We start from the raw sequence: 17,326 nt of genomic DNA, 5'->3' as shown, positions 1-17,326 counted from the left end.
CCTGAGTCAGGAGAGGGTGTGCAGAAAGAAGCAGCAACCAGGTGGACACCCAAATCTTTTATTGAGGGGACAGTTGGGGGAGGCCTCTCACTGCACAGCCTGTTCGTTGGCGCTGCTTCCTGAGTCCTGTGGCTTCATCACGTCCGGCAGCTCAGGTGGGCTAGAGAAAGGCTCGATGCGCAGGGCCTCGAATGCCTCATCTGAGGGAGAGAAAAGGGGTCCTCGCTGGAGTTGAGGTGGCCTCCGCTGCGGGGACCCTCTTCCTTACTCTGTCTCCCTGAGTAAGCCTCCGGGCTGATCTGCACCCGCCTACAATCTCCCCCATTCCCTTCACACTTCGCATCATGACATTATATTGCTCCACATGTTCCCACATCAAACTTTTTCTTGCTTTGCCCTCTGCCACTTAGAATGGCTGCTGCCTCCAGGCACCCAAGGGCATTCAGATACCACCTCTTCCCTCTTCAGAGAAACCTTCCCCAGGCACCCTATATAGTCCCTCTGTGTTCCCAACGCCCAGGACACACAACCACCGATTGGGAATGCCCTGTTTCTCGTGACCACTGCTCTACTAGGAACAGCGGGTCCCAGGAAGCTTTCCCTGTCTTGTTCTTGCTGTGACTTCAGCACAGAGCAAATGAACTGCATTTTTTCTTCTGCGTGAAAAACCTCTCAACCAATTAGGCTCCCTGGCTAATCGGCTGAAACTGGCCTCTAGTGGAGAGATGACCTACTAGGAGCTGGAGATGCTAAACATCCTGCAATGCGGAAGACAACCTCCCCCAGAATCATCCAGCCCCAATGTCAACAGTGCTAAAGACACCTGGCCCAGCTTAATAACCAATTCATCTTCCAAGACACAAATCTGAGTCTTATCACCTCTCCCCATTCTTTGGAAACGGTCTGAAAGTTGCCATATAACACCTGACACTTGCCACACCTCCCTATCTAAGCAGCCACTTTGGTGGGGTAGGGAGACGTGTCTCTCTACACAGGGAGACAACCTGCCCCACCCCACCCCCAACCCAAGAAATGCACTTTTGTGAGTAGAATCAGCCTGTCTTCAGTCCACACCACAGCCCTCATCAAAACGGCTATTCCATACCTGAGGTGCTGCCACCCAAGGCGCAGTCACAACGTATGCCACAACTGGGGGTCATGGGGAAAACCAACCACCTTACTGCACTGTGAGCGTGTCCACCTGCAAGATGGCTGAGGTGCTGCCGGTCCATAGAGTGCCTTTGTTCAAGTCAGAGGAACAGATACCTTCTCTTGGATGCATGCAGATGCTTGCAGCCTGGCCTAGCTTAGGAAGAACACACGTACTACCTGCCTCAGAGAACACCTTTAGAGAGCACTGCATCTGCCTGCCCATTACTGAGACTCAAGGGAACCCACATAAAGGCCCCTAGAACTGCCTTTTCCTGAGCACTTGTGGGGCCTGGGTGCACGGGGGCTCACCCCCTCGCTGTGAGGCTGGTCCCGGCATCATACTCCTTTTTGGAGACCACCCCAGTCTGGAAGGCACCGGGCATGATGTAGCTGTCCAAGGACACAGCTGCTACAGCTTCACTTGCTTTGTCCTCAGAACAGGATATTTGTGAGGCTAAAGGTAACTGAGGCTATATGCTCCCTCCTGAGCCCTCGCTAAGATTTCTTACAAGCTACAAAAATAAACTTGTAACTTCATCCAGATTCACCAGCTCCTGGGTCTACAGCTGTGAAAAGACCCTATAACTTCTGTTTAAATTTTCTGAAACAAAGGATAAAATTTAAATCTTGAGAAAAGAGATACACTGGAGCAACATAAACAACCCCCACCACTCAGGTATCTAAGCTTTGGTCAGGGTGGCACGTGGTTGAGGAACGTACTGGCTCTGAGAGCAAGAAAGGGCAGGATCCAATCTAACCTCTGCAGGCTCAGCTCACTCATCCTTAAAATGATCCTGATAAAAGTCTGCCCAGTACAGAGATGCACCATGGAGACAGCAGGTGGCATGGCACCCAGCTCAAACAAGGTCCCAGCAGCCTGCATCTGGACTGGGGGGGTCCCCACGTGACTGCCAGCAAGCCTGGGCATCCAAAGCTCCCAAATGGGAATGGCAGTGCTTACCCCTCAGGGCTGGCCAGAGGACTGGATCGGACAATGGAAATAAAATGCAGACTGCAGGGCCAGGCCCTTAGTCCTCTGTAAATGTAAGCCAGTACTGTGACTAAGGATCTTTGAATCTTCCAAGAAATGGGCTTTAGTTTCCACAAGCATCTCACACGCTTCACACTGCTTGTAGTGGAGAAGCAAGCACACTATCTATTGCTTGTATCTGATGAGGGGGGACAGGGTTTAAGAGGCTTGGAGGAACAGCTGCAGGCTCCCTGAACACCCCTTTCACTGGCCATTTCCACACTGTCACTGCCCCTCTCACCTGCCCTGAAGGCTAGCCCCACAGTGGCGGGGGCCTGAGGCCGTGCTGTCTGGCTGGTGAAGCCACACTCGCCCAACGTCTTGCCGTCATCCAGAAGCTGGTCGTCCTGAGGAGAGAGGAAGGCAGGGTCTCAGGAGAGGCCCCAGAAGAGGCAAGTCACAAAGACTTCTCTGGTCAATACCTACATTCAAAGTCAGAAGAGGGAAGAGAGACAGCCCCAAGTAGGGCCCAGAACCACCCCAGAGTATGTAAGTTTCCAGGGCTACACCCAAGACTTTCCATATCAGAATCTCCCAGGATAGGGCTCTGGAATCTCCCCCGCTCCCCACCCCACCCACTAACTCTAAGGTGAATGCAATTCCAAGTGCCAGTGAACCAATCTGGCCACAGGTAGAGCTGGTTGCACCCCAGCTCTACCATCTTGGACTAACAGGTTCCTCTTTTTGATGTGAAGTTTTCTTATCTGTAAAATAGAAGTTATTGGAATTCCCAACTCATAGGGCAGCCAAGAGGCTTCAATGAGCAAAGGCTACACAGTGCAACGAACTCAAGCAGCAGGAAGGGTCTTTATCACAGAAATCCTAGTAGATAAGGGAAAAAAGCCTTTACAGAGTAAGGGAGTGGAGCAAAAGATCAGTTTCCAGGCAGCAGCAGATCAATGCACTTAGGTGAGCGACCTCTTGCTGCCAGACCTGAAAGAGGGACCGACACTCTGGACTGCCCCGAAACGCCAAACCCCAAGCCATCCTTGCTGAATAACTGCGATTGGTTTGTAAGGGGAAAGGGGGTAGGGCGCGGGGCTTTTAGAACATCACCAGTAAGCTGAGGAGTAATAAACAGTTGTTGAGAGAAGAAGTGGTGGGACCTGACTCATCTCAACACCCTCCGTTTCTTTACGTTTCTTTACATTAAGGAGTGTCTGGGCCGAGGGGCGAGTGATATAAGAGCATCGCGGCTGGAATCCTGACTGCTAACGACCTTGGGTTGGTCAAGAGGCCACCTCCGAGCCTCAGTTTTCTTCACGGCCGAGCTAGGAAGTCAAGAGCCAGAACGTCGCAGGGGGACCGCTGTAGGAATGAGATGAGACGCCGGCCCTCGGCGCTCAGCACAGGGTTTGGCGCGAGCCGCTCACGCCCTCCTGATGGAGAACCCCAGTGCAGCGAGCGCTATCGGGGCTTCACCTCCCCGAGTTCGAGCAACGGCCCCACGCTGGGGAGTTCCGGCCCGCGGCGGCCGGTCGCCGATGTTTACATCAACGACGCTGCCGCCGTGCGCCCACGGGCGCCTGCAGCCCCCAAGCGCCCGGAACCTACGGGACCGCACCTTGTACAGCCGCTGCTCATCCGGCGGCCGCTTGAGGATACCCTCGACGATGCGCTTCAGCTCGAACACGGTGCTCGACTCCTTGGCGTCCGTGAAAATGGTGGTCTTGTGGCGCCGGATCATGAGGAACACGTCCTGGGGGCGGCAGGCCGGCGTGAGCGCGGAGCCGGGCCCCCACCCCTCCCCCGCGCGGCCCCGCGGCCCCGGCCCCGGCCCCGACCCGGGCCCCGGCCCGGCGCCCCTCCCCCCGCGCCCGCTCACCATCGCGGCGGCTGCCTCTCCCCCTCGACGCGCCGACGCGGCCGCGCTCCGCCCCGTTCCCGGCAGCCCGCGCGCCGGCCCCAGCGTACCCCGCGCCCGACGGCCCCGCCCCGTGCCGCCATTTTAAGTAATCCGCCAAGGGGGCGCTCCGACCGAGTGTCTGGCCGCCATCTTGGCGCCGTGGCGCGGGCGGGGCCGGTTGGCGGAGTGATGGAGGAGGTCGGAGTCGGGCGGGGACCGAGCGCGGGAGGGACTCTGGGCGGTGGAGCCATCTTGGTTGTGGCAAAGGCGAGGTCCCCGTGTTGATGCAGTGAGGCGGATGCCTGGGCGCAGGTCCATCCTTCTTGCAGGGAATACAGGGCTGAACTTCCCAAGTGTAGGGTGCCTCACGCGCCAAGGAGAGTGTATGAATGATACGTCTTGGTCATCGCGGCGCCAAGACAGTCACAACACAGAGAGACCTGGGCCGCCATAGACCTGTATTCATCACAGTCAGACCTGGTAGTCTGACTCATGATTATGGGACTCCCTGGTAGCCATTTTGAGGAGGTGTTAAATTCTGGATCTTTCGGCCACCGTATCAGAAAACTGTACTGTTTCCCCGCCCTAGCCTAGGTTGTGAGGATTATTTAAACCAGTTTTGTGGGGCTTTAGGATTATTTAAACCAGTTTAGCGGGTCCTATAAGGACCTTTGGATGCTGTTGTTGGTGTGAGGCAGTGTGAAAGCAGCTCTTTGCAGGAAACTGCCCTCAGCAGGAAGCTCCTTTTCTTGTCAGTTTAGCAAAGCTAAATTGTAAACAAGTTTTGAACCAGCACACACATCCCTTCCTTGAAACCATGCTTTACCCATCCCTGGGCTAAGCACACCTTACGAAATTTTAATCGCACAATATCTTGCCATATTAGTTATTTCTGCAGATCAAAAAAGGAGAAATGAAGACTTCAGCAGGTGACTGGATTGCTTCTCTAGTCTCTAATTCAGTAATCTGAACAAACTATGAACAAGATAGCCTCTAGAGGAAGAGTACAAGAAGTTAACTACGTGGGTGAAACAGGAGGGAAGCAGGCAGGGCACAAGCTTTGAAAGAATGACATAACCAGAGGGCGTAACATAAACTGATTAGAACCAAATGGGTCCAAGATGGCAGACAAGTCAAGTTGACTAGACCTTGCTTCTCAGTATAAACTAATTGTAACACAGGCGCAAGCTAATGTGAGCCACCATGACACTTTGACCCTCAAAGACCTCAAAGGTTGACCCTCAAAGACCAAAAAGTGGGCAGTGGCTCAACTCCTGGAAATCTCCACCCCCTCCCCAAAATAGTTGGAATAATCCTCCCACTCATTAGCCTGTCCCTGGAGTAGGAAATGTCAACCCACTCCAGTATTCTTGCTGGAGAATCCCATGGACAGACTAGCCTGGCAGGCTACGGTCCATGGGGTCGCAGAGTCAGACGCAACTAACACTAACACATTAGCATATGAAATTACCCAACCCATAAAAAGTAACTACACCGTATATCAAGACCACAACACTCACCCTCTGCGATGCCCTGCTCGCTATGGAGTGTTGTTTCTTTCTGAATAAATACATTTCTTAGCTACCACTTTGTGTCTCACTGAATTCTTTCTGATACGAGGTTCATTAGGTCTTGAAACCAGGTCTGTGATCTCAGTTGGAAGACTATTGGTTTTGGCTGGGTTCAAGTCCCAATCTTGTGAGTTCAAGTCCCAAGCAACGTTTTGGCTCATTTGGAGCCCCAGCACATGGGTTCAAGTTCCAATCTGAGGTAAACAGTTTCATGACAATTCTGACTCCAGATCTCAAGGACTAACTGAGATTTCTTCCCTTTAAAAGTTTTTGGGGGAGTTTGAGTCCACCATCTCCCCAGATTGCCAGCATTCTGATTAAAAGTACTTTTCTTTTGCCACCAACATTTGTGAGTATGTAATTGATTTTGTGAGTGGCAAGCAGTAGGACTTCCATTCGATAACTAATTAGGCCATTGAACAGCCTAACTTGTTAGAAGCACCATGCATGGCCAAAGTTGGTGTTCAGTCTTCCCAGGCAGAGGGTGCCCTGGGCACCTACCTACTCTTCTGCCCAGGTCTACTCTGGATCCGGAAGGGCATGTGGACTTGGTTTCCCTGTCTGGCCACCCCTCATCCCTACTAACAGCCTAGGGCTTCCTCCTTGGACACTTTCCTGTGTCCCAAATGGCAGTTACGCTAGAGCAAGGCAAGGAGGCTTTTCTCGCAACCTCTCTCGGGGAGAAGGAGAATCTCATCTGGGTCGCTGCTGGCATGTGCCAGAGAGGCATGCTGTGGCACCCAATGAGAAATGAGCCAGTGATGATCCTGGATGCTGAACAGCTCAGCAGTTACTGAGGCCACAAATGGATAATTCTTTAGAGTGGGTGGAACATGAAGATGATGCTGCTTTGGCCCTGAATCAGGTTGCTGGCTAGCCAAGCAGGCTCTAGGCTCAGACCCGCTGAGATTCAAATCCTTGCTCTGGCACTGAGTGTGCAGCCTTGGGCAGTTAACCTCACCAAGCCCAGTGTCCACCTCTCTGAAGTGGCAGAATAGCTGTTTGTAGTTTGTGGAGCATTACTGTAAGCAGATGGGGTGGGGGGTGTCCCTGGAGAAAGAGAAACTGGTGTGGTTTTATTGACAGAAGAGAAGCCATTTTTGGCCTGGGCCAAAATGTGATCTAATTTTGTGATCTAAGCCTGGCCTCAATGCAACCCCCTTTGTGAATGTGCATGTACCCTTAGCTTAAAACTCCCCCAGTGCTGCTGTCCAGGGAGACACTGCTTTGGAAGAGATACCCAAAGTGTTCTCCTCACTTGCCGCAAATAATATAAATCCTTACTTCTTGGTTGTAAGTATCTTTTTGCTCGATACCCACCAAGAAGCAAACCCAGCTTTTGGGTAATATCAGCAAGAGTTAGCACTCAATAAATATAGATGTTCCCTAAGCTATAGCCATAGTTATAATTTTTGACTTCTGACTTCTGGCTCCTCAGGAGTCCTCTGAAGCCCCTTTCCTTCCTGGGTCTCCTCCCTCTCTAGGCCTCAAGGCAGCCCTTCCCCTCACATGGGATCTCTGTGTACCCTATGGTGCTGTGCTGGGTGGTTGGTTGCAAGAGGTAACTTCCGTCCTCGTGTCAATGAGTACAGTGACGCCTCCTGCAGGGAGAATGGGGTCAGGAGAGGCTTGAAGGAGGTGTAGAGGCTCAACCCCCAGCCCCCAGCTCTTTAGCTGGGTGCAGACCCTCCTACAGATGGCAGGTGATGCAGCTGGCCAGCTGCTCTTGCTTCCCTGCACAGGAAGTCCTCCCCGGTCCTTTCTGCCCTGTTGCTTCAACCACTCAAAGCTCACCATGGAAACTCTCCCGGGCTTCTAAACTAAGCATGTAGGATCTCGGCTGGTGGACCTTCTCCTTTGCTGTATTTAAATTTCTTAAAATGTTATTAATAAATAGCAATTGTCAGGGATTTCCCTGATGGTCCAGTGTCTAAGATTGTGTGCTCCCAATGCAGGGAGCTGGGGGCTTCCCAGGTGGCTCAGTGGTAAAGAACCACCTGCCAATGCAGGGGATATAAGAGATTTATACCTGGGTTGGGAAGATTCCCTGGAGGAGGGCATGGCAACCCACTCCAGTATTCTTGCCTGGAAAATCCCAAGGACAGAGGAGCCTGGCAGACTACAGTCCATGGGGCACAAAGAGTTGGACACGACTGAAGTGACTCAGCACGCACGCACTGGGTTTGATTCCCTGGTTAGGGAACTAGATCCCACATCAGCCAAAGACCCAGCTAAGACCCAGCACAGCCAAATAAACAAAACACATATTAAAAATAAATAAATAGTAATTGTCAATCACTGCTAGCTACTAGTGTGTCTTTCATTGGCAGCATTTTACAACTATTTTCTATAAGGGAAGTGACATAACTCACTGTGGAATTTGAGTTGACGGCCCAGATTCAAATCTGCCTTCACCTCTTGCCTGCTGTGGGTCGTGGGGCACATAACCTAGTCTCTCGGGGCCTGTTTCTCCATTCATGAAATGGGAACACCTTCCGAGTGTTCAGAGATCAGTTGAGAGCCCACCAATGCCTGGCACAACCCGCGTGCTTGCTGGGCAGAACTGAGTCATTTTGACTCTCCCAACAGCCATAACGGGGCAGATGTTACCAGGTCAGATCACAGATGGGGAAACAGGTGCATCAGTACTTCTCGGAGAGGCTGGGCCATCTGGCCGCAGCGCTACCAACCGGAGCAGGTGAACGGCTAAAAAATACCTGCATGGACAGGAGCCCAGCATCCTGTCCCCGGCAAGGGTGGTTCTCAGGACTACTCTGAAAGCCCCTCCTGGTAGGTCAGGCTGGCTTTCTGAGGCCTGTGGGGACGGGGTGCAGCGTGAGACGGATGCTGGGCCCGGTCCACCTGTCACACACCCCCTCGGCCTCACTGACCTTGCTGATGGGCGGGATGCAGCGGCACAGGGTGCTGTGCCACTGAGCCTGTGGGGCACAGAGAAGCAGTGTAGCCTGCACTACAACTCCTGAGCCCTTGTCCTCTCTAGATCCCGAGAGCCACAACTGTGCCCTAGAGCCCGTCTCTGCAACAAGAGAAGCCACCGTAAGGGGAAGCTCAAGTACCCCAACCAGAGAAAGACTATACAGCAATGAACGCCCACCACAGCCAAAATTTAAATAAATAAATAAAATATATAAATTATACAGAAATAAATTACATATATATATAAGAAACACTGAGCTCTGAATGGGGACCCATTACTTTGATCATGGCAGGCCCAAGACTGAGGCATCCTGGCTCTCAGTCCCTGGCTTGTTCTGGTCTCAATGCCTTGGGAGGTGTCTTGAGGATATTCTCTTGGCGGGCCCCAGGCTGAGGGCAGGATGGGAGGACAGCCAGCATTGCCCAGCCAGGGCTACTAGGACCCCACTGCGATGTGCTCACAGCCTTTCGCCTGGCCTGCTACAGCCAGCCTCTGCCCCCAATGGGCAGCCTAGAGGGGAGGCGGCAGCCTGGAGCTCCCTCGCTGTTCACAGACCCACCCTCTCTCCCAGCCAGGTCTGGCCCAGCAGCGACCACATGCTGCAGTCACTTTTTCCCCTGGGAGAAAACGAAAAAAAAGGAGGGGGAGTTCCCTGGCGGTCCAGTGGTAGGGACTCAGTACTTTCACCGCAGAGGGCATGGGTTCAATCCCTGGTTGGGGAACTAAGATCCCATAAGACACATGGAGTGGCAGAAAAAAAAAAAAAAAGAAAGAAAAGGGAGGGAGCCACGGCTCAGGCCTGCGTGGGGCAGCCGCACTTGGCCCCGTCCAGCCAGGCTGCCCCTTCAGGGATAGCCTTCCTTGCCCCCCTGCCCCCCTTGCTCCTGTCACTTCCGAAGGTTGGAGTTTCTAGGTTTCGTTCAGGTTGTTCCTTCTGTTGCTGTAGAAACTGAGCTCTGTCTATACAGACGGATGACCCTTGGCCTGGGGGTGAGATGGCAGAGAGGGGCGAGAATACCAGGTGCCAGAACGTGAGGGTGGTCAGGGAGCTGAAAGGGCATAGGCCGGTCTCCAGGTGCAGGCGGGGAAGGGAGGTCCTGGGCTGGGAAGCCCCAGACCCACACAGGGCACGGAATGGGGGAGTGGCAGAAAAAGCTAAGGACAGCAGAAGCTACGGCCACGCCTACCTGGGGGCCCCTCTTGGTAGAGGGGATGATGCCAAGTGCCCCAGACTCCTGAATGCATGGGAAGGGCAGGTCTGGTGGCCGCCACCTGCCTCCTGGGGCACCTTCACTACAGTGGGGCAAAATACGAGTTTTCTACTGCTACGGCAGATGACTACAAACACAGCAGCTTAAACACTAATTTATTACATCACAACTCTGTGGGTGGGCTCAACCGGGTTCCTGTTTAGGGTCTCACCAGGCTGAAACCAAGGGCATAGACTGTCAGGGCTCTGGTCTGCAGGCTGCGGGAGGAGTTGTTGGCTTCCAAGCTTGTTCAGGTTATTGGCCAGATTTAGTCCCTTGCAGCTGTCGCACCGAGGTGCTCCTTTCCCTACTGGCTGTCGGCCAGGGGCCGCCCTCAGCTCCTCACCACGTGGCCCCTCCATCTTCAAAGCTAGCAATGGACAATCATCTCCTTGGTGTTGGGTTCTGGTCCCATTTGTATCTCTCTGACTCCTTCCGGAAAAGAGGGGCATGCAGACCAGACCCAGCACTGAATCACTTGCCTGTCTTTGGGTGCCCTGGCTGGAGTTCAGGAGGGAAATATGAGCAGGAGGGGAACAGAGGGAATGTGAGACCCCTAGACACACGGGAGGCTCCTGGAGGAGGGTTGGCAACTCGCATTTGGTGAGCTCCACGGAGGATGCTGGGGACAGACAGACAAATTGATGGATGGGTGGCTCCTTGGCTTTATCAGGCCTCTGAGCCTTCAGTCCAGAAGGGTGAGGGATGTGTCGGTCCCCAGACAGACCGGGCAGCCACGGGACCCCAGAGTCTGGCTTCAGGTCAGTCACTGCATGGGATGTTGAGGTGAGCCTGAATCCAGGGGCTGTAAGTGGCCACATTGGTATAGACCCCTGGACGGTTGGGCAGAGCACAGCCCTTGCCCCAGCTCACCACACCCACCAGGATCCAGCGCCCAGACTTCATGCAGACCAGGGGTCCTCCAGAGTCACCCTGCAGGAGAAAGGAGAGCTTAGGTCCCAGCCCCCCAGGGACTCTGGGTCCCAGGCTGCCATCCCTCAGGGGTGCCTCTGGGTCGGGGTTCAGCACACTGAGCCTGGAGGTGGTACATCCTGGGTCCCAGGTCCTAAGGAGGTAGGGTGCTGGCCACAGGGGCGTGGGCTCCAGACATTCCGGGCAGCGTCTCGCACCTGGCAGGCGTCCTTCTGGCCCCCGACATAGCCAGCGCACAGGCTCCCCGGCAGCACTATGTGTTCTGCCCGGGGCACGTCGGTGCCCAGGTGGTAGAGGTGGTCACAGGTGTGAGCGTCCAGCAGTGGCACCCTCACTCCCTGCAAGGGTCGCCACTCTGGGAGTGGCACTGGAGGAGAAGGGGGAGGTCTAAGAGGCGGCAGAGACTTCTCAGGTGGCACTAGTGGTAAAGAACCCACCTGCCAATGTAGGAGACTTAAGAGATGTGAGTTTGATCCCTGGGTTGGGAAGATCCCCTGGAGGAGGGCATGGCAACCCATTCCAGTATTTTTGCTTGGAGAATCCCATGGACCGAGGCGGTCTGGTGGGCTACAGTCCATGGGGTTGCAAGAATCGGACACCCAGGAAGAGCCCGCAGAGGGTGGGAAAAGCCTCACCTGACAGCCCAGGGCTCCCTGGCCTTACAGAGAGGATGTCTGGGTCCCTGGAGGTCAGAGCGAGCTGGGGAGAGAGCCCCTGGCCCTCCCCCAGTGCCCCCGTGCCCTGCCCTCTGCCTCACCTCCTGGGCGGAGGCTGCCCCAGCCAGTGACCCAGCAGGGTGTGCCGGGCGGTGGGCGGGCTCCAGGCTCCGGCAGGCAGACGGGCTGAACTCGGGTGCTCAGGGGCGTTGGGCGGCGCAGCAGCAGCAGCGCCAGGTCCCCGTGGGCCCCGTCCTCCGAGTAGTCCGGGGGCAGCAGCACCCTCCGCACGGGCGCCAGGAGAGCAGGGGGCGAGCTGGGACCCAGGTGCGGCGCCCCGAGGCGCACGCGGTAGTCAGCGGGCAGCGCCTTCCTGCGTGACGGGGGCGCTAGGTCTAATATTAAGGCAGCTTCCCCTCCAGCCCAGGAGCGCTCGTCCCCGTCGCCCTCTCTCTCAGAGCCCGGGGTGAGACCTGCGCGAAGTCTGGGCGCGGGGTCCCAGTGGGTGTGGGACGCTGGAGCAAGGGCTGGGCCCTGCCCAATCGCCCGGGGGTCTGTACAAACGTGGCCACTTACAGCCCCGGATCCAAGACCTTCCCTGGGTCTTGCTCCACCCGCCCCGGCCTGGCAAACCTCGACGCGGAGCCCTAGGGGGAGGGGACCGTCCCTCGGTGGGGTCCGGCTGCCTGCTGACCTGGGGAAGCAGTGTGCCGCCGTCAGCACCCACTGCGGGGCGATGAGCGAGCCCCCGCACACGTGCGCCCCGCGGTGCTGGATGCTCGCCTGCCACGGCCACTCTCCGGCCCTGGCGTCCCGGCCGCCCACGATACGACTGGACACCCGAGGCTGCCCACAAGCTGGGAGGACAAGGGGACCGGGGGTGGGCAGAGCAGTGGGGGGCCGGGGAGGCGGATGCGGGCGGGGTTAGGGAGGCGGGTGGGGCCGGGGAGGCGGGTTGGGTAGGGCCGGGGAGCAGGGTGGGGCGGGTTTATGGACGGGTGGGGGCCGGGGGAGTCGGGTGGGGGCGGGGTTAGGGAGTCGGGTGGGGGCGGGGTTAGGAAGGGGTGGGGCCGGGGAGGCGGGTGGGGGCGGGGTTAGGGAGGGGTAGGCACAGGGGGTTTCCGCGGCTTCCTTACCTACATATCCCAGGGTCCCGGCTGCTCCTGGAGGTGGAAGCAGGGAAGGGACTGGATTACGGGTCTGGTGTCAGGTAACGGGGTGACGGGGAGGGCGGTCACAGATTAGGAAGGAGGGTGGAATGTATATGTCGCACTGACTTGATGCCAGATTTTTGTGCAATCGACTACCAGGATTAAACCCTCCCCAGAGCCCTGTGAGGTCGGGACTTAGACCCATTACACAGACGAGCACAACCAGATTCGGAGAGCCCCAGGTCAGTGACAGAGACAGCGTGAACCCTTGGAGCCAGTAGTGCGGGTGTGCTGGGTCACTTCAGTCGTGTCCGACTCTACTCAACCCCAGGGACTGTAGCCTGCTGGTCTCTGTTCATGGGATTCTCCAGGCAAGAATTCCTTCTCCAGGGGATCTGCCTCACCCAGGGATTGAACCCGCGTCTCCTGTGGCTCCTGCATTGAGGCAGACTCTACCGCTGAGTCACTGGGGAAGCTCTGGAGCCAAGAATGGGATGCCTGAACTTCCCTGGTGATCCAGTGGTTAAGAATCCACCTCCCAGTGCGGATTGGGAGACAGGTTCAATCCCTGGTCAGGGAAGATCCTACATGCAAGGAGAGAAGCCACAGCAGTGAGAAGCCCACGTGCGGCAGCTAGAGAAAGCCTGGAAGGAGCAAGGAAGACCCAGTGCAGCCAAAAATAGAAAAAAGAGTAGGATGCCTTAGAGTGCTCTAGAGGAAGCAGGAAGGCTGGGCAGATGGAAGCCAAAGCTCCTGTGGTCAGCACCCCCAGCCCCGCCCCCACTCACCCAGCAGCAGTAGGAGCAGGACCTGGAGGGAGGAAGCCCACTTCATTCTGTCTTCAGGGCTGGGCCCGGTAAGGGTGGTGCTGCCCAGGACTAGCCTGGCTGGAGCCTGCCGAGAGAAGAGGAGGATCTAGCCCCCCCACCCTGAGCTCCTTTTGTCTTCCTTCAGACCCTGGTTGGTCCCAGAACTAGCCCTGTGGCCCACGCTCTATGCCCTATGCCCAGGCCCCAGGGACCACCCCTGCCCTCTCAAGTGCCGCATGATTTGGGCACCTTAGGTCTCCATTCAAGCCCTGGAGCCCAGCCCCTCCCCCATCTTGTATTTCCCTGATAGATGCCCCCCAACCCTGTTCTCCACAGACCCTGGATTCTTTTCTCACCCTTGCAGCTGGTGTCCTCCCTGCTAACTGGGCTGGGGGAGGATCTGGGGGCTTAAAAAGCCAGGAGCAGGGTGGGGGCCAGGAGGTAATTAAGGAGGTCAGGGCGGGGCTGCGGCTTCCTCAGTCCAGCCTTGAACAAAGATGCTTTGAACAGTGCTTTTGCCGTGGAAAGAAAGCGACACCTGGGTTTCTCGAAGGAAGCCTGGCTTGGGCCAAGGTGCACGGAACTGGGGCTGGGAGCCTGAGTCCAGCCAGGCAAGGATGGAGTAGCGGGGTGGGATGCATGGGATGGGGTGGGGGTGGGGGCCTGGACTGCTCCCACCTCCTGGAAAGGCTCCGGAATCTCCTTTTACCAAGTCAGTGCCCCACTCCAGCAGCCATCCACTTGGTTCCCCATCCTGGGGGCCTTCCTGTCCAGCACACCCCCTCCTTGGCCGTGTCCCAGAAGGAGGTGATGTGTGACAGGGGAGATCTGATTCATACCTGTTTGTCTCCCCTCCGTGAGGCAGGGACTGGGTCTCTGTCCCTGTCTTAGCTCAGGCTGCCAGGACAGAACACCACAGTGTCAGTCGCTCAGTCATGTCCAACTCTTTGCGACCCCATAGCCTGTCCATAGAATGCTCTAGGCAAGAATACTGGAGTGGTTTGCCACTGCCTTCTCCAGGGGATCTTCCCAATCCAGGGATTGAACCTGGGTCTCCTGCATGGCAGGTAGATTCTTTACTGTCTGAGCCCACAGACTGGGGGCTTAAGTTCCATTCTGGAGGCTGGACGTCCAAGAACAAGGAACTGGCCAGATGGGAGCCTCTTCTCTTGGCTTGTAGGGGGCTGCCCTGCCATGTCACTGAATGATCACATAGCCTTCTCTTTGTGTCTCCTGGGCATGAGGGGTAGTGGGGGGAGGCGCTGCTGTCTTTTTTTCTTTTCTGGTTGTGCTGTGTGGCATGCAGGATCTTAGTCCCCTGACCAAGGATTGAACCCAGGCCCCCAGCAGTGGAAGCATGGAGTCCTAACCACTGTACTGCCAGGGAAGTCCCCTGGTCTCTCTTTCTAAAAAAAAAAATTATTTATTTATTTATTGGCTGTGCCGGGTCTTGGTTGTGGCATGTGGGATCTAGTTCCCTGACCAGGGGTCGAACCTGGGCCCCCTGCTTTGGGAGCTCAGAGTCCCAGCCACTGGACTATCAGGAAAGCCCCTGGTATCTCTTTCTATAAGGACACTAATAAGTCCACCCTATGACTTCATTTAATTACTTCCAGAGTCACTGGGGTTAAAGATTCAACATATAAATTTTGGAAAGTTCACAGATGTTCTTCCTAGGTGGCTCGGTGGTAAAGAACCTGCCTGTCAACGAAGGAGACGCAGGAGACACAGGTTCCATCCCTGGGTCAGGAAGATCCCCTGGAGGAGGAAATGGTAACCCACCCCAGTATTTTTGCCTGGAGAATCCCAGGGACAGAGGAGCCTGGTGGGTTACAGTCCACGGGATCTCGAAGAGTCAGACACGACTGAGTGACTGAGCACGTGCACAAATATCCAGTCCCCACTGGCAAGAGCAGTGCCAGCACAGAGTGGGCACTGAGTGTTCGGGAGTAAGTGGACAGGGCCAGTAGGCATGGGGGGCGGTGAGGGTGAAGGAGACGAATGAGGGGACCTAGTGGCGAACCAGCCCGTCTTTCCACACAAAGCGAGGGAGAGCAGCCTCGGGCCTGACTTCCACAGTCCACGTTCCAGGACCAGGCTCAAGCCCATGCTCCAGCCTCCAGAGATGGTTTGTGGAACGTGTGGGGTAGGGGTGGCCTTCCTGGGACCCAGGTGTTTTTCCACTGATGTCCCAGCACAACCCAGGCCCTCTGGGAGGGCTGCAGCCTGAGCCCACCCCATGCCGACATCACCAACCAGAGTCATGCAAGGAGGGACAACGGTGTGGGGTGAGCCGGGCCACAGGGAGGGGTGCGCTGTGGCACCGGGCTGGGGTAAGTGGCCCTGAACAGGACGCTGTGGGGAATGTGTGCCTGGCCGGGCTTGACGGTATTTCTGTGGACAAGACTGTCACTCAGGCACTAGGCCACCAGAGGTTACTCGGCCCACTGCTGGAGGAGGGGCCGTAACACCCTGCCAGGCAGGCCTGCGGGGCAGTGTCGCAGGGCGGCTGGTCTGGGGCCAAGCGCTTCACAGGCATTAAATCATGCGGTCCTCCAGTAACACGGGACACCAGTGAGCGTTCTGTGTGGGGTCAGCCCGGAGGGCCTTTGGGGGAGATGAGCAGGGACGTCCTCAGGTTTTGACTGCTCCGAAGGGCAGATGGCGGAGGGTGGAAATCTCAAAGCAGGTGAGTCCCACCTGGGAGACGTGGAAGACACCAGGCACCAGGCACCTGCTGGCCCCTCTGAGTCACGCACGCCACACAGCCTGAGGTCGACATGGGCCATTGTGAGCTAGGTGACTTGAAGGATTCTGTCACCTCTCTGGGTCTCAGTTTCATCGTTTTTTTAAAAAAAATGTATTTATTTTTGACTGTGCTGGGTCTTCGTTGCTGCGTGGGCTTTCCCTAGTCGTGGCGAGCGGGGGCTGGCTACTCTCTGGTTGTGCTGCTTGGCCTTCTCTCGTTACGGAGCACGGGCTCAGTAGTTGTGGTGCGTAGGCTTAGTGGCTCTGCAGCATGTGGCATCTTTCCAAAACAGGGATCGTACCCATGTCTGCTGCATTGGCAGCCAGGTTCTGTACCACCAAGCCACCAAGGAAGCCCCTCATCATTTTTAAAAATTATTTATTTTATTAAAAAATGTTTATTTATTTGGCTGAGTCAGGTCTTCACTGCTGCCTGTGGGCTCAGTAGTTGGGGAAGGGGAAGCTCCAGCTTTGGGGGCTGCTAAGGGGCATGAAAGTGGTGTCACAGCCAATGTGGCTTTTGGGCAGGCAGGGGTGATGAGGACACCCCTCCCAGACTCCTCCACCTGCCTCTGCACAGTGACCAGCCCCAGCCGGACCAGAGCTTCTAGCACCTTCTGTGCTCACAGCACCCGTGGGTCCCATGAAAACACACATCTGCCTGAGCAGTTCCCAGGGGCCCCAGACAACCCTGCTGACCTGTCCGTTGGCCACACTGAGGCTGCGTTCTGGGAGCCCAGTGGGGGTGGGGCAGACATGCTTGATGCCGCCCCCTCCACCCAGGCCACGTGATGGAACTTGGAGCCTCCATGCCCCCAGGACAACCGTCAACCACAGGGAATCAGGATAAAAGTGGCCACACCGGGTCTTTGTCCCCCAGGCGATGCTGAGGTGTGTCTCTGTGAACTCTCAGGGGGGCCCCAGCCAGACTGTGCGTCAGCTGCCACAAGGGTCAAATGTCATTGGCTCTTGCCCCTTCTGCCTCATCTCTGCTCTTCACTGGGGCTTCTTGGCATTGCCTCCCAAATGAACTACCCACACCCTTGTCCTGGTCCCAGGTCAGCCTTTGGGGACCGTGGTGAGACCAGAGTGCCTGCATCTGTGTGGTGGGGGGCACGGTATGAGCACTGGGGAGTCTGGGGGCATTTCCGCCACAGCACCCCCACTCCAGCTCTCCGAGCCCCCAGCCATCCTGCTGCTCCTAACGTCCTCTCAGACTGAACCACCTGAGAGGGTTCTGTT

The 17,326-nt window shown here is 56.2% G+C and overlaps 2 protein-coding genes across 2 annotated transcripts; both read right to left on the bottom strand.

Annotated features, from left to right (window-relative positions):
* Positions 1 to 42: 42 nt before the first annotated feature.
* ELOB (elongin B) lies at positions 43 to 4,030 on the bottom strand. The gene is made up of 4 exons (NM_001034800.1): positions 4,008 to 4,030; positions 3,747 to 3,881; positions 2,424 to 2,529; positions 43 to 200 (listed from the first exon to the last, which is right to left on the bottom strand). Exons 1-4 carry the CDS (start codon positions 4,008 to 4,010, stop codon positions 88 to 90), a joined length of 357 nt encoding a protein of 118 aa, NP_001029972.1. The 5' UTR covers positions 4,011 to 4,030; the 3' UTR covers positions 43 to 87.
* Positions 4,031 to 9,886: 5,856 nt separating this feature from the next.
* PRSS33 (serine protease 33) lies at positions 9,887 to 17,275 on the bottom strand. The gene is made up of 8 exons (XM_059881463.1): positions 17,202 to 17,275; positions 15,661 to 15,730; positions 13,316 to 13,421; positions 12,513 to 12,539; positions 12,071 to 12,293; positions 11,478 to 11,749; positions 10,918 to 11,087; positions 9,887 to 10,720 (listed from the first exon to the last, which is right to left on the bottom strand). The coding sequence occupies exons 1-8, from the start codon at positions 17,273 to 17,275 to the stop codon at positions 10,550 to 10,552; spliced, it is 1,113 nt and encodes a 370-aa protein (XP_059737446.1). The 3' UTR covers positions 9,887 to 10,549.
* Positions 17,276 to 17,326: the final 51 nt, after the last annotated feature.

This window comes from Bos taurus, chromosome 25, assembly GCF_002263795.3.
Source record: "Bos taurus isolate L1 Dominette 01449 registration number 42190680 breed Hereford chromosome 25, ARS-UCD2.0, whole genome shotgun sequence".
Classification (NCBI taxonomy): Eukaryota; Metazoa; Chordata; class Mammalia; order Artiodactyla; family Bovidae; genus Bos; species Bos taurus.
Note: the sequence above shows the minus strand (reverse complement) of the source record. Positions and strands in the feature narration are given on the sequence as shown.